At 42.1% G+C, this 15,838-nt stretch overlaps 1 protein-coding gene across 1 annotated transcript in view; it reads left to right on the forward strand.

The window, feature by feature from the left end:
* The window catches only part of LOC126297996 (KN motif and ankyrin repeat domain-containing protein 3), a 381,284-nt gene that overhangs the window by 155,041 nt on the left and 210,405 nt on the right, over positions 1-15,838 (forward strand). Inside the window, exon 3 of the mRNA XM_049989312.1 lies at positions 14,083-14,258. Coding sequence (XP_049845269.1) covers positions 14,083-14,258 — 176 coding nt within the window. The remainder of the gene's footprint in view (positions 1-14,082; positions 14,259-15,838) is intronic.

Genomic DNA, 15,838 nt, shown 5'->3' on the forward strand with positions numbered 1-15,838 from the left:
TCATCAATTCATCGATATTCAGTCTCATCAGGATTTCTCATTCAAACTAAATTAATGCATTCTTAATTTCCTCATGTTGTGAACGACTGTCTGTTTAACATAACATAAGAATGGTAGGTCCTTCCGCTCTGAGACCAAGTACGCAACATGTACGAGGGCGTGCTCAAAAGTGATGCCTCCGAATTTATGTGAAAACTCTTAATGCTTTTTAAATATAACAAGCATTATTAACGTTATACACTTTTATTCCTGATGTGTATATATTTGCAGACCTACTAGAAGCTCCGAATTGTAGCAACATGATTGTGTGTAACATAACTATGTCGGTGCGTGATAAGCAGTGTGCTGTAATCGAGTTTCGAATTAGAAGAGTTCGTCCACATATGGAGCAGCTTCTCCTTCAACCTGACAGTGACAGACCACACACGAGCGCTGCGCCATCTGCAACAATCCGCGCCTTGTGCTCACTGTTCAAAAAATGTGTGTGAAATCTTATGGGACTTAACTGCTAAGGTCATCAGTCCCTAATCTTACACCCTACTTAACATAAATTATCCTAAGGACAAACACACGCACCCATGCCCGAGGGAGGACTCGAACCTCCGCCGGGACCAGCCGCACAGTCAATGACTGCAGCGCCTCAGACCGCCCGGCTAATCCCGCGCGGCGTGCGCACTGTTATCGATCATCCCCCATGAAGTCCCGACTTGGTCTCACCCTATTTTCATCTGTTTCGATAACTTAAAGAATACCTTTGAGACTTCACTTTGATAATGATGAAGTGGTACAAGCAGAGATGAGGCTGTGGCTCCCTCAACAAAGTCAAACGTTCGTTCTATAGTAATGGTATTAACAAACTAGTCTCTCGTTGGGAGAAATGTGTTTGTCGACAGGGTGACTATGTTAAGAAATAAATATGTAGAACAGAGATGCAGAATGTTTTAAAAACGTTTGTTTTATTGTAAAAGCTTAAAGAGTTTGCACATAAGAAATTCTGGGCCATTAGTTGTCAGCACGCCCTCGTACATGGGAAACTTAAAATTTGAGTATTTTAGATAAAAATGAGGGAAAATGCAATTATTGCTGCTAGGAATGTTACTTGTGTGTATGGTTTGTTCCTCAGGCCATCTTCACAAAATCCTGCAGTAAATCCCATAAATTGTTTACTGTAAAAAGTTACTGACTTCGAAACGTAACAGAAAACACATTATACGTCTAAAAATTCTTTAAAATATCGCAACTACTTGTAAATAGATTTTAAAACTCCTTCAAGTGATAGATCATATCCAGATGATTCCATGTATTCGTTCAAGAAAAATCGGAAGGAAGCTAAGGGCTCTAAAGCCCCTTCGGTACCGAGGAGGCTAGAAACGGAAATCTTGAAGAAAGAGTAAGTGCAGGAATTGTTTACGGTCTGTTGAAGGAACCTTCCCAGAATTTAGCCGAAATAATTCAGGAAAACTACAGAAAACCGATATTTGGATGTCTGGACGTGGATTTGTATCCAGGTACTTCCAAACGTGGTTCCAGTGTATCACTTCACTCTGTGCTTCTGTTGACATGGTTAAGATTTAATTAGCTTTATTTTCGTGATACAACATCCACAAGTGTTGTGTATATTATGCATGATTGATAACATCCACTAAAGTTGTACAGTTATAGCGGATCTTATCAGTCATGAATAATTAATTAACCTCTTCCCTATAGGATGATGATGATGATGATGATGATGATGATGTTTGGTTTGTGAGGTGATCAACAGCGGGGTCGTCAGCGCCCGTACAAAGTCCTAACTTTTAGACAGCCCAATTTTTGTACACAGTCCAGTCTAACCAGTCACAAAGATTGATGATGATGATGATGACGATGAAATGATGAGGGCAACACAAACACCCAGTCCCCGGGCTGAGAAAATCCCCAACCCGGCCGGGAATCGAACCCGGGACCCCGTAATCCAGCAGCAACGCTAGCCACTAGACCACGAGCTGCGGACAGCGCTTCCCTGTATGTTTATTGCTTACCAATTTGCCCTGCATCAAATACATTATAACAATACTAACGAATGTTTTTAGCTCTATGATGACTGGTCGCGGTCCAAAATAAGAATATTTTAAATTTTATTTAAGATTTGATATAGTTCTACACGATATCTTGCATTTGTAAGCACTCACAGAATTCACTGCCATCGTAAATGATAAAATTATTCTATAAAATAGTTTATATTTTTTCGTTGTTCTCGCAGCGTTCTCTTAAAATCGACCATTTATCTTAATCGCATGTCATACAGCACAAGGATTACTGCAAATCTAACGGAAATATCTGCTACCGCAAACCGTTATCAACGGATACTTCGCAGAATCAGACATCGACCCACCGTTGTATATTACATGAGTTTGAGGGCATGCATACTGAATGCCAAATACTCCCTCCTTGATAAGTTGCTGTATCACTTCCGTCAATGTATCAATCGTGCATACCTAATGATATGTGACCTCATATGGTAAATAATAATCAGATACTGTGCTATTTCCTGAACGCTAACACTGCCATTTACGATAAACGAGTGGCATTACTGAATGTAATCTGTCACGTCTGTCCTGTTTTAGGGGCGGAAGCAAGGGATAACTGAGTTAGATTCCAAACGGTACTCGTATTTGTAACTGCCGTCAAATGTCCCATACGGCTATCCTCTTTTAAGTCTTCTGTGGTTTCCCTAAACTACTTTGCCCAATTACTCATGAAACCTGGCTAGAGCCGATTTTTCTTCCATCGCCTGAGATGAAGCTGTCTCTACAGATATAGATTTCGACGGGACGAGAAACTGTAGACTTTATTCTTTTTTCTGAATGTGTAAAATAATCATTATTCAAGATAAATACCGCAAGTAAGGGATTTTTAACGGTGAAGATGTTCCCCCTATTAGCAACATCTACTGATTCCTGTGTGGATGTCAACGTTTTACTCGGCAGACGACGCACACTTGTAGTACAAAAGCGGCTGCGGTACATAAACGTTTATCCTTCGCTGCCGAAATAACTATCGTACTACAAAGACCCTGATTCGACGAGAGGAAGAGTTCATGACGTGCAAAATTAAAAGTCGATGCTACCTACTAATAATCAAACAAGCAAATTTCCTGTTTTCGGAGATAGAGGACGAAAGGGAAGGAGGCTAACAGAGATAAAAATGGTTTAAATGGCTCTGAGCACTATGGGACTTAACTTCTGAGGTCATCAGTCCCCTAGAACTTAGAACTACTGAAACCTAACTAACCTAAGGAGATCACACACATCCATGCCCGAGGCAGGATTCGAACCTGCGACCGTAGCGATCTCGCGGTTCCAAACTGTAGCGCCCAGAACCGCTCGGCCACTCTGGCCGGCTGCTGAGAGAGATAAGCAGTCGTTTTAACCAGATCAGTATTCGATTAAACGAATACCGGAAAGAGCTTATAGCCTATGAAGGGATCATCAGTGACATGTTGCTCTCACTTTTAGAGGAGGAGGTCAAAAGAAAACTCAAACAAACTGCGATAAAAACTATTTTCAGCGAGTGAACAGCTATGGTATAAAAAATAAGTAAATGAAAACGCCGTTTATATGCAGCAGCAGTAACGGCGTTTATCTGTAGCAGCAGTAACATGCATAAATTGTGTGCATGCTATGTAATATCAGCGCAGTCTACCGTGAAAGTATGTGACACAACAAAAAATGTAATTGATGATAGAGTCAAACCTCCGTATAACGATTACCAATACAACGATAAACCCGGGTACAGCGATAATTTTATATGGCCCCGGCTGATTTCCTATACGTACTATGGTAATTACCCCTCATTACAACGATAAAGTAAATTTAGCAACACCTCGTTATAGCGAAGAAAAAATTTCGAGGAATTTACTATTTCCTACTTATAAGAATCGCACTATAGCGGTAGGTATTGTTTATTTAGCTTCTAGACTTTCGGCACTTTATTTCCAGAAGCTTCGCTACATACTACAGTACTGTATTTATTTTAGCGGTAAAGAGAATAGAGTACAGCCACGGGTGAGCAGTGCTGAGCAGCAAAGGTCAAAGAGCTTCTTGTTTCAACGAGTGTTTAGTTTGTCCATTGTTGAGAAATGGTTCAAATGGCTCTGAGCACTATGGGACTTAACATCTATGGTCATCAGTCCCCTAGAACTTAGAACTACTTAAACCTAACTAACCTAAGGACATCACACAACACCCAGCCATCACGAGGCAGAGAAAATCCCTGATCCCGCCGGGAATCGAACCCGGGAACCCGGGTGTGGGAAGCGAGAACGCTACCGCACGACCACGAGATGCGGGCTCCATTGTTGAGCTTCAGTAGCAGACAGAAGTATTTTGTTGGAGTCATGCGCAGCTTATCTCCGTGATTTTTGCAATCTATGAACGTTTTAGTTGATGTAAACGCTTTGGACTTCGCTAAGATATGTACAATGTCTGGAATTCGAAAACAAATAAGGATGGAGACAAAAATGGAGGTTTTCAAAGACATTGATAACGTAATGAAATGTGGCGAGGAAGTATGCACTGGCACAATCAACATTAGCTACATTCCTTAAAAAGCGAAAAGAAATTGAAGAAAGTATTGTAGGTGGCAAATTTAACCCTTCAAGAAAAAGAACGAAGACGGCTGATGCTGACCATGTGGACAGTGCTACTCTGCGGTGGTTTAATGAGATGCGTGCGCAAATTGTACCAATTAATGGTCCGTTGGTATGTCAAAGAGCCTTGGATTTCGCTAAGTTGCTTGGCGATTCTAATTTTAACGAAGCAATGGATGGTTGCAAATATTTAAGGACAGACATGGGATCATCTTTAAAGTGATTTCAGGAGAAGAAAAATCAGCACCTTTAGGTGATGCGTAATTTTGGAGGTAAAACACCATGTATAAAATGTTAAAAAAATACAGTCCTGAAAACTTGTACAACGCAGATGAGATGGGATTGTTTTATCAACTGATTCCAGAGAAGACGATGATCTTCAAAGGAGAAAAGTGTAGAGAAGGGAAGCAGTCTAAAGTACGCCTAACTTCTCCGCAGAAACGCGTCAGGGACATACAAATTGACACCACTGGTGACCGGACGATCAGAAAACCCAGGATGCCTCAAAAATGTAAGAAGCTTACTAGGAAAGAGGGTACATACATTTATAAGTTAATTCAGTACACTATAGCTTCAGCTGTAACGTTTTGCTACAGTCGTATTGTAAATGTAATTTCTTTTATTGCAGTCAATTACAAGGCAAATCGAAAAGCATGGATGATGTCTACTATGTTTAGTGAGTGGCTGCTTTCTCTTGATAAAGAGATGTCAATGAAGAATAAGAAAATTGCATTGCTGGTGTATAATTGTAGTGCGCATAACAACATACCACCGTTGAAAAACGTTGAACTATGCTACTTCCCCCCGAACTGTACTTCCATTCTTCAGTCACAAGATATGCGGATAATTAAGAACTTTACGACAAAATACCGTTCATGTTTAGTTCAACATGTGAACGCAAATATTGAAAGAAGGGTGAGCAATCCCTACTGTTTCAGTGTGAAGCACACTTGTAACATAATTGCTAGTTCCTGGAACAGTGTGTAGCCGAATGTGGTTGTGAACTGCTGGAATAATGCAAGAATTTCCGAAAGTGAAGATGTCGGTGAGAATGTTGTGGTGGGTTCAAAGTGATCCGGAGATTTATCCCGCAGTTACTGGTAAAACCAAAGATGCTTCAGTAGTTGAATACTTGTCAGTGGATGATGAGGCGTTGGTATTTGAAGCATATACCGACGAATCTATCATCGAAGAGTTAAAGGGTAATTCGCCGTTTCTGACGATGACAGTGATGTGAGAATCCCCCTCCTCTGATGGAGCTAATAGGTCAGTTGTAAACCATTCAGCCAGCAACATCATCAATCCCCAGTGTTTCAGCGCAGCAATTGATTGCATAAGAGGAATTGAAGACAATATTCCCAAGAGAATCTTTAAGAAAAAAGGAACAAAGGAAAATAACTGAATTTATCTGTACACATAAGTAAGATATTCTACAGGTATTAATAAATGAAGTGAACAAAAGATGTTTCATTATTAGTCTTTTAATGTTATTTTTCATCAGAAAACTACTACAGTAATTTACTTCTAAGCCACGAAAACATGGCTTCTTGCTTCTTATCATGATAACAAAACCCCATTGTAACAATAACCCTGTAACAATTTAATTTTCATGGTCCCATGAAATTCTTTAAATTGAGGTTTGACTGTACTGATTAACAATCGTTGCTTTTCTTACAAATGACTGAGGACTACTATATGTTATGTATAGTAGCAACCTTTGATTATGGTTGCAAATGGGAACTACAATGCCAAGCATGTCTAAAAGTTTATAGATTTTATTTCTTATAAGCAACTACTAAATAACAACAACATCTAACAAAAAATACGTGATGTGAAAATACACACACACACACACACACACACACACACACACACACACACACACACACACACACACACACAGCGAACAGACAAACATACTGAACAAACTCCATATCAAGAAGGAAGAACATGTCTGGACGATTTTGTCACGATTTAGATTTTAATGTACAATTTTTTTTCGTAATACACAACGAAAACTTGTTTTATGTTTAGACACATAACACAACCAAAGACGATGACAGATTTGAAGCACCTCCAAAGAAGATGATGCAACAAGACTGAGTCGATATCTCGAAAGTTAACTCTTTGATAAAATTATTTATCATTTACCGAGTACAACCAAACATACACACATATAATTACAGCCCTTCAGAAACGTTCGAACAAAATGAAATTGAATTATTTCTCAATATGTAAGATTTCACACACTTTGAAACCACAGCGAACCTTCAAATTAAATATTTTCGCAGCTGAATTACCTGTAAAACATATTAAATTACACAGGGCTTTCTTACTGACAATATTAAATTCACCTAGAGTGCTACTGCAGACCTAACTTATAGCATAAAGTACACCACGAATTAACAAAATAATCAATGAAAACATCGCAAAAAGCAGTTCACCACACAGCTTGCAAAGCATTTAGCATAGCAATGTTAACAGAATGCCGACAACTAGCATGGTACAAAACGTTGTCATCTTGCACTGTCACACAGTCGAAACTGTATTTCCGCTGTACTATATACTATACTCGTATGTTGTAGCCTTGTTAAAGTAGGCATTGCATGGAGGGGAAATATATAATGTATTAAAATCAGTGTGTTCCTGCAAAGGTGTCAGCTACTGAGGGGAAGGTGTTAAGCTACTGGGCTGATAGCTACTAGCACTGTCAGCTTTTGGTGATTACCTGTAACCAGTAACCCATAGCCTGTAACCCATAACCTGTACCCTGTAACCCATAGCTAGTAACATGTTATATGATCAGCCGTCAATGATGATCACTGGTTGGTCACTAGTGGTCAGTGGTCAGCTATGATCAGTGATGATCAATGGATTGGTCAGTGATGTGCATTCGTCAGTGATGGTCAGTGATCAATAATACCCACTTTCGCTTATATACACACATCAAAAAACGTTTTGCATCACCTCGGTTACGATAATTCTGGTACTTTTACAGAAAATTGGAATAGAGATCAACATAAACATCACTTCCGCCCTTTTTATTGCTTTTGAAAACAACACATTGCATGTTGTATGACCATACAACGAGAGCTTCAGAGATGGTGGTCCAGATTGCTGTCCACACTGGTACCTCTAATACCCAGTAACACGTCCTCTTGCATTGATGCATGCCTGTATTCGTCGTGGCATACTATCCACAAGTTCATCAAGGTACAGATTGTCCCACTCCTCAACGGCGATTCTGTGTAGGTCCCTCAGAGTGGTTGGTGGGTCACGTCGTCCATAAACAGCCCTTTTCAATCTAGCCCAGGCATGTTCGGTAGAGTTTATGTCTGGAAAACATGCTGGCCATTCTAGTCGGGTGACGTCTTTATCCTGAAGGAAGTCATTCACAAGATGTGCACGATGTGGGTGCGAATTGTCGTCCATGAAGACGAATTCCTCGCCAATATGCTGCCAATATGGTTGCACTATCGATCGGAGGATGGTATTCAAGTATCGTACAGCCGTTACGGTGCCTTCCATGGCCACCAGCAGCGTATGTCGGCCCCACGCAATGCCACCCCAAAACAGAAGCGATCCTCCACCTTGCTGCACTCGCTGGACACCGTGTCTAAGGCGTTTAGCCTGACTGGGTTGCCTCCAAACAAGTCTCCGACGATTGTCTGGTTGAAGACATACGTGACACTCATCGGTGAAGAGAGATCAAACATTACGGTCAAACATAAAGACAGTATTACTACTCAGGGCACATATTAGTTGAAAGCGCCGATGATGGCTGTTAATGAGTTGAAATCGATTTGCAGAAGTGAATAAATAAAACATGATTTTTAGACTGGCTGCTGCATATTTGGTAATTTTATGTCCTCATAATATTGATGCATGTGGCTCGGCGGTTGCGTGGGTACTTGTTGCACTATAAATCCAATTTCGTATATCTAGCCGTGATATCTCTCAGCCTTTTTTCTCGTTTTGAACATTACCTCCATGTATCAGTAGTGGAACACGCCTAGTTACGCTGTGTTTCGGTGCCAACATTTAATAGTAGTTTTACCATAACAGTCTAGGTAAAAGGGTTAACAAGGAGCGTAGGACACACTGTTCCAACCTGGACAACGTCTGGGTTTTTAACTTACTTTCAGCTTCAATTCTACACGAGCTAATTGGTAGAAGTAGTTTGCAGCTGTCTCCAAAATGATACTCATAAATGTTTAACAATTTCTAATGCACATTTAATTGCAAACTGCAATAGGCATAAAGCGAACGCGTCTAATTCATTATAGCTAATAAAGAGTATATTTCCCTGGCCGACTACATTTTGACACTTACTTCATAAAAAACATCTTTAACTTTCTTTTTTGCGGCTGAATCTTTAAAAATGAAGCACTTTTTACAGTTTAATGCAGAACAAGCGAATTTTAGGAATTTAGAATCATTCGCCAATCACAGTCACCTAATTTTTTATAAAAAAAAAATGGCTCTGATCACTATGGGACTCAACTGCTATGGTCATCAGTCCCCTAGAACTTAGAACTACTTAAACCTAACTAACCTAAGGACATCACACACATCCATGCCCGAGGCAGGATTCGAACCTGCGACCGTAGCAGTCGCGCGGTTCCGGACTGCGCGCCTAGAACCGCGAGACCACCGCGGCCGGCTAATTTTTTATAACGAGAATCTGTCTTGCATAAAAATGTTTATTAGAAATTCTATCTAGCATTTCAAGTAACTAACAGAGTATCGCTTAAACCTCGAAAAGGTGACGACAATGCCAAAACAGTTGCAAACACTAATGTGGTTCACAAGACACTTTTGAGCTGGAATATCGGCTATTTCCACCGTATATCATCTCCCACAATCACGTTCTTCAATCGGAACATATGCTACACACCGAAGATGTAACCATTCTTTCCTTCGCACTTTCCTGCAAACATCTTTGCAAACATTAACTCAAAGAAATAAGAAAAAATTATGTGATAGGGATCTCAGCATCCTTTGTGTGATTCAGAAACTCTGCGTGAATCCGGGAAGTACTGCATATTGTGTGTGCGATGAGGTCACAATGACGCTTCGACGTTATACACAGCTTTTTGAAGATTTTCGTGTACAGAAATGGAAACAAGAGCATATATATCATGGTAAATAATTTGACAATGCCAAAAGAATGGACATGTCGATTTAATTATATCACAGTGGAACTTAGTGGGTTGGATATCGTTCATCTAGCATAACAAAATTAGGTGATAAAGGCATCTACATCTACGTCTACATGACTACTGTGGAACTCACACTCAAGTGCCTGGCAGAGGGGTCTTCAAACTACCATCAGGCTATTTTCCTACCGTTCTACTCTCTAAAGCCTGTGGCAAAAATGAACACATAAATCTCTCCATACAAGCTCTGAACTCTCTTGTTTCTTGTTTTGTTACGATGATTTTTTTCTCCCTATGCACATGGGCAACGATAAAATATTTTCTCATTCAGAGGAGAAATCTAGCGATTGAAATTTCGAGAAAAGATCTCTCTGCAATGAAAAACACGTTTGTTTCAATGATTGCCACCCCATCTCGCTTTTCATATCCGTGACACTCTCTGACCTTTTTCGCGATAATACAAAACGTGCTACCCTTCGTTGGACTTTTTCGATGTCCTCCGCCAATCCTATGTGCTAAGGATCCCATAGTGCACAACAGTACTCTAGCAGAGGACGGACAAGCGTAGTGAGGCAGTCTCTTTAGTACACCTGTTGCATCTTCCAAGAGTTCTGCCAATAAAACGAAGTGTTTGGTTTGGATTCCCCGTAAAAAAAGAGTAAGTGAGATGTAGGATGAAGGATCCGCTCTGTCAATGCATCTGCAACTGCAAAAGAGCTTCTTTATACTCAGAATTTTTAAGTTTCTTCCCCCTCCGTCCGTATCACATCCACGCGCAATTCAGATCAAAAAGGAGCTTCTTATTTAATTAATTATTCAGCTGTGACTTTTCAGGCTTTCCCGACGGATCTGTTGAAAATACATTTCTCGGGTTTGCAACCGGATCGTATTGTGTAAATCCCACAATATTTCATCGATTCAACTGCTCGACATCTTCAAGTTGTGGTAGTTGCTGCTGTCACTGCTGCAAGACGCGGTGGCAAATCGTAGCACGATACACTTCAGACTTGAGGGGGGACATCAAATGGAATAATCCCTACAGGGACCCAGAAGGTGCTACGACTTTACCGGCTGAGGGAGCGGTTTTGAACTTTTACCTCGGAGGAGAGATGGCGTGGCGCCACTCCATGGATTGCCGTTTTGTTTCTGGTTCGGAGTGATGAACACAAGTTGCATCACCTGTGAAGATGTTCGAAAAACAGTTGCCACGTTACGCACAAGCAGTACCGTACAGATAGTCCTTCGTTGCTCTTTACGGTCTTCTGTTAGGCGATGAGGAAACCAGCGGCCACTCACCTTTGAGTACACCAACTTGACGGGTGTGTCAGCACTACCAGCAGAGAAGTCCAGTTGTGCAGCGAGGTGTCTGATTGTGATCCGTCGAACACCTTGAGTGAGAGTGTCTGCACGTTCCAACATTGAAGGAGCCCCAAAAAAATGTTCAAATGTATGTGAAATTTTATGGGACTTAACTGCTAAGCTCATCAGTCCCTAAGCTTACACATTGCTTAACCTAAATTATCCTAAGGACAAACACACACACCCATGCCCGAGGGAGGACTCGAACCTCCGCCGGGACCAGCCGCAGAGTCCATGACTGCAGCACCTGAGACCGCTCGGCTAATCCCGCGCGGCAGGAGCCCCAAGTGCGTGCGGTCTGCCAGCACAAGGGTGATTGGACAGGTTTGAGCGATCTTGTTGCAATTAACACAGGCGCCTTGCTCAACGACTCACCATGCTTTTGTTCGCTGCAAGGTTCCGTGCACTTTCTGCAAGCGCCTATGAATATCTCTGATGCTCTAGTTTTCCTCCAAAAGAAACTCAGTGACAGCTCTCTGCACAGCTCCGTTACAAACGCATTTTGAAGCCTACGTATAGCGCCACTACCTATAGGAATTTCAAGAAACTATAGGGGCTGAAGCCGGAATATTCCACTATGTCCCACAACAAATTCCGCATTTTTTCAACCGAAATTGACAGAGAAAAAATGTGTGCTGCATCACTTATTGAACGCCCCTCGTACTTACGATTTTTAGGAATCTTGTTATCACATAGGATTTTTTCTGGAATTGTGCCTGTTTTCGTGCTTACATCAGGATATCCGGTTTCGGCGTTTGCGAGAATATTTCACTTAAACACTCTCCTTTTACAGTGCTATTTTTTTTAAAACTTGTGTTGGTAGTGTATTTTTACTGTTTGCAGCGTTGCATTTCTCGCTGTGCGTTTTTAGAAGTCTTTTTTTCGTGTGGTCGTGTCTGTTCGCATGTTGTTATTCATTTCTTTGTTATGTAGATGTGTGTGTTATTGGCTGTGGTCGGGTATGCTGTGAGAAAAAGGACGGAAAATGGATGGAGGGAATCGCAATTTTATTTTATTGGAGTGTCAGTGGCTCGGAGATTGAACAGGTTATTATTTAATCTTGTTACATTCTACATCTCGACTTGTTGTTTTGTAGCTAACATGATCAGTGAGCTGTTACTCATATTAATTTATTACTTTCTTGTTCATTGCAAGAGCTGTTTGTGTGTTAAAATTTTCTTCTAATTTAAGGAGTTTTCTGTTGCGATTGTTTGTCTGTGGTTCTTGGTCATGTTTTATAAGTGTTCAGCAAAGGAAGAATGGCTGGCTGTTTACTGCCTTATTCTTATGTGTTCTTTGTATCTAGTTTCCAAATTTCTGCTTGTCATCCCCAGGTACGCTGCTTTACGATCCTCACCTCTAACTGGCATACTGGGTGTTCAGAAACAGTCTGGAAAACCTGTCAGGGTGTCTCAGGGTAGGCTGTACTAAGAAATAGTAACAAAGAAAAAAATTCGATACGTTGCGCCGTTTCCGAGTTCACTACCACTGAAGTTAGCCAATCAGGCCACTGAGTGCGCAAACTCAAGTGGCCCGCCGATACAATAAGTGTCAGTTGCTCTCATAGCGTTGATAACAGCGCACGAAACTGCTCAACCTTTGGCTCGGGTTCGATCCTTAATACCGTCCTATGTCCTTTTTTTTATCGCTCTCTTGTTTGGTATTAGGAAACCAAACGAGGAACACGTTTGCGGAAGCCGTCTCTGGCGGACTGCTTGTATATGCGCGCAGCGGCCCGATCGGCTAACTTCAATTCTAATTAACTCGGAAATGGCGCAACGTATTGAACTTTTTTCGCAACAATTATTTTTCAGTACAGCCTACCCTGCAACAGCCTTACAAGCTTTTCAGACTGTTTCTGATCACCCTGTGTACCGGCTCGTTGGTATTTCTTTGGTTTTTCTGTTTGTGTGCGTATATCTGACTGAAGTGTGTTTCTTGCTCTGTACGCTATGTGTGATCCCCGTCTCTTAAGTATATTTGCTTTGTTGTATGTTGACTTGAGTATGTTAATATATACGATTTTTTATTCATAAATGTTTTTCTTCTGTGTGTTTGTATGTATTGGCTGTGAAGTTTTGTAGCCCTTATGTCCGCCGCTTGTTTTCATTTTTCTTAATTGTGCTGTGATTTTGTTATTGAGTATGTGTACCATACGGGTGTATACCTACTGTTTTTGGCTATTAGCTGTATCGCTCCTAATACTTTTTCTTAATTTTCTCAGCTGAGTGGGATTTTATTTAGTATGTGTCTAACATGACAATAATAATACCTCAGAGTACGCTATCGAACTTTATAATGACAATCACCTTACCTACAGTGATTTTTGCTTGCTTTTGCTATAGCGTATTGTGCGCAGAGTCGGCAGGGTTAAGTACGGAATTGGCATGGTTAATTTTAAGGGATAGCCGGATGCCCTCCCTGCCGCCACCCCATACCCCCGGGGACGGAAGCAGTGTACCCCAACTGTCTGTGTAAATCGTGAAATAGTGTGAATGTGTTTCAAATGTCTGCGGGTCATGTAACTGAGGCGGAACGTGGGGACCAGCCCGGGATTCACCTAGTGGGATGTGGAAAACCGCCTAAAAATCACATCCAGGCTCGCCGGCACACCGGCCGTCGTCATTAAATCGCCGGGCGGATTCGATCCGGGGCCGGCGCGCCTACCCGAATCCAGGAAGTAACGCGTTAGCGATCTCGGCTACCCTAGCGGGTAATCATCTCACCTACAGTATAACAAGTATAACTGAAAATCAAGTGAAAATAAGGGAAGAAAAGGGAAAAAGAGTGGACAGGGCAGGGTAGTAGGAGTTTAAAAGAGACTATAATATCGGCCTACAATCTTAAAAGTGTGGTGGAAGAAGGCTTGACTTTGTCGAGTGCTGGTAGTTTTGACTACCGCTCGTGTTCATAAGCGCGTGTGGTGTGTTGCAGAGTCCCGGGGCCGCAGCCGGTACCGGAAGTGCGACTGCTGCCCGTACGGCTACCACATCGACCTGGACTTCGTGCGCTACTGCGAGGCGATGCGCCGCGGCGGCACCTCCCGGCCCCGCCGGCCGCGCCGCCGACACCGGCACTCGCTGGAGGTGCTGCTCGGACTCGAGCCCCAGGTACACACCCTGCTTACACCTACCATACCAATCCACGTTGCTACCGCAGTGAGGGAAAAGCTACAATTTGACCAGAAAGATAAGTAAGAGTGCCTGATTTACAGTCCACAGTTACCAATTTGTGCTCCATTGTCGGGATTTAATCTCCGAACTTCTCTCCATTGTCTCACGAAATAAGGACATTTGGCACTGTCAGTGGTGGTCAACACCTGAGATGGGGATGTTGAGCTTGGGGGTCACCACGGGGCTCTAGGAAAGGAATTTAGTTTCACTAGCTCCCTTCACCATCAACAAGAACTCAACACCAGCCTCTATAAGTAGCCATCAAATTCATTTACATTAAACAGATGCATGTGCATCACAACAAACATATCACATTACAGGAGCTGAACTGTCGTGGCGACAGAATTTATTGAACAGGATAAGTTACAGTGAATAAAACAATAAGCGAATTCATAAACAAATCTATAAAACAATAAAAATCATCAACAGATTACCAACGTGACACACGAACTGTCCGAAGGACCGCTCTGCATGAGAAAAGCTATGAAGTAAAATTAGCATATAAACATTCAGTAACATGCAATAGAAAATTGATGACAAATTGCTTCACCACACATGGTAGACTTTGTACGTAGCAGTGGCGATCGCTGATGCGTATCAGAGATAGTACTACCTAATGACCGGCTGGGGTAACCGAACGGTTCTAGGCGCTACAATCTGGAACCGCGCGACCGCTACGGTCGCACGTTCGAATCCTGCCTCGGGCATGGATGTGTGTGATGTCTTTAGGTTAGTAAGGTTTAAGTAGTTCTAAGTTCTACGGGCCTGACGACCGCAGAAGTTAAGTCCCATAGTGCTCAGAGCTATTTGAACCATTTGCACTACCTTATGACAGACGCCTCACCTAGGGGCTAATGTACTGTGTCTGCGTGGCAAAGTCGCATGAGTGACAGTTTTTCCCCATCACATACTATCAATGTGGTTCGGTTTCACATGGAGAGCAGTCGTTGAATGCGACTCAACAAGCGTGTGGCCCCTTCCACGCGGCTAAGGAAACATAGTAGATAGCTACATCACAACGCAGTACTAGGCGCAGAGAAAGCACATCGAGACTGCGCACAGTGCAACTTCGCGGCCTATGTGCACGCGTGAGACTTCAACATGACTACGCAAACCACAAAGTGGACTGCGTCACTAGATGAGGCAATGTTGGTCATCATCGGATACTTCCGACGCACTATGCGAATTTTATTCATACTTTCTCTCGCACAAGGAGCCCAGCGAATACCATGCGGATTGGGGACGCGCCTGCAGATCTCTGCTAGGGATGAGCGACTCAAACCCTTCTTTAGTGATAGAAACACTAAATATGTTTCCCTACAAAGGAATTGAATCAGTGCAGATTGTGTAAGCTGGGCAGTGATGATACGCTACTGATTCATCTAGGCTGTAGTTTCTGCAGCAACTACAAAGACTGGTATATTCTGAAAACGGTGACTGCTAGTGATAAGTTTAGCCCTTTCGGTAGCCGATGCGACTGGTTTTTCGCTGTAATTGAGTTACTGAACTATGCAGAT

The sequence above is a fragment of the Schistocerca gregaria genome, chromosome X (assembly GCF_023897955.1).
Source record: "Schistocerca gregaria isolate iqSchGreg1 chromosome X, iqSchGreg1.2, whole genome shotgun sequence".
NCBI classification, from domain to species: Eukaryota; Metazoa; Arthropoda; class Insecta; order Orthoptera; family Acrididae; genus Schistocerca; species Schistocerca gregaria.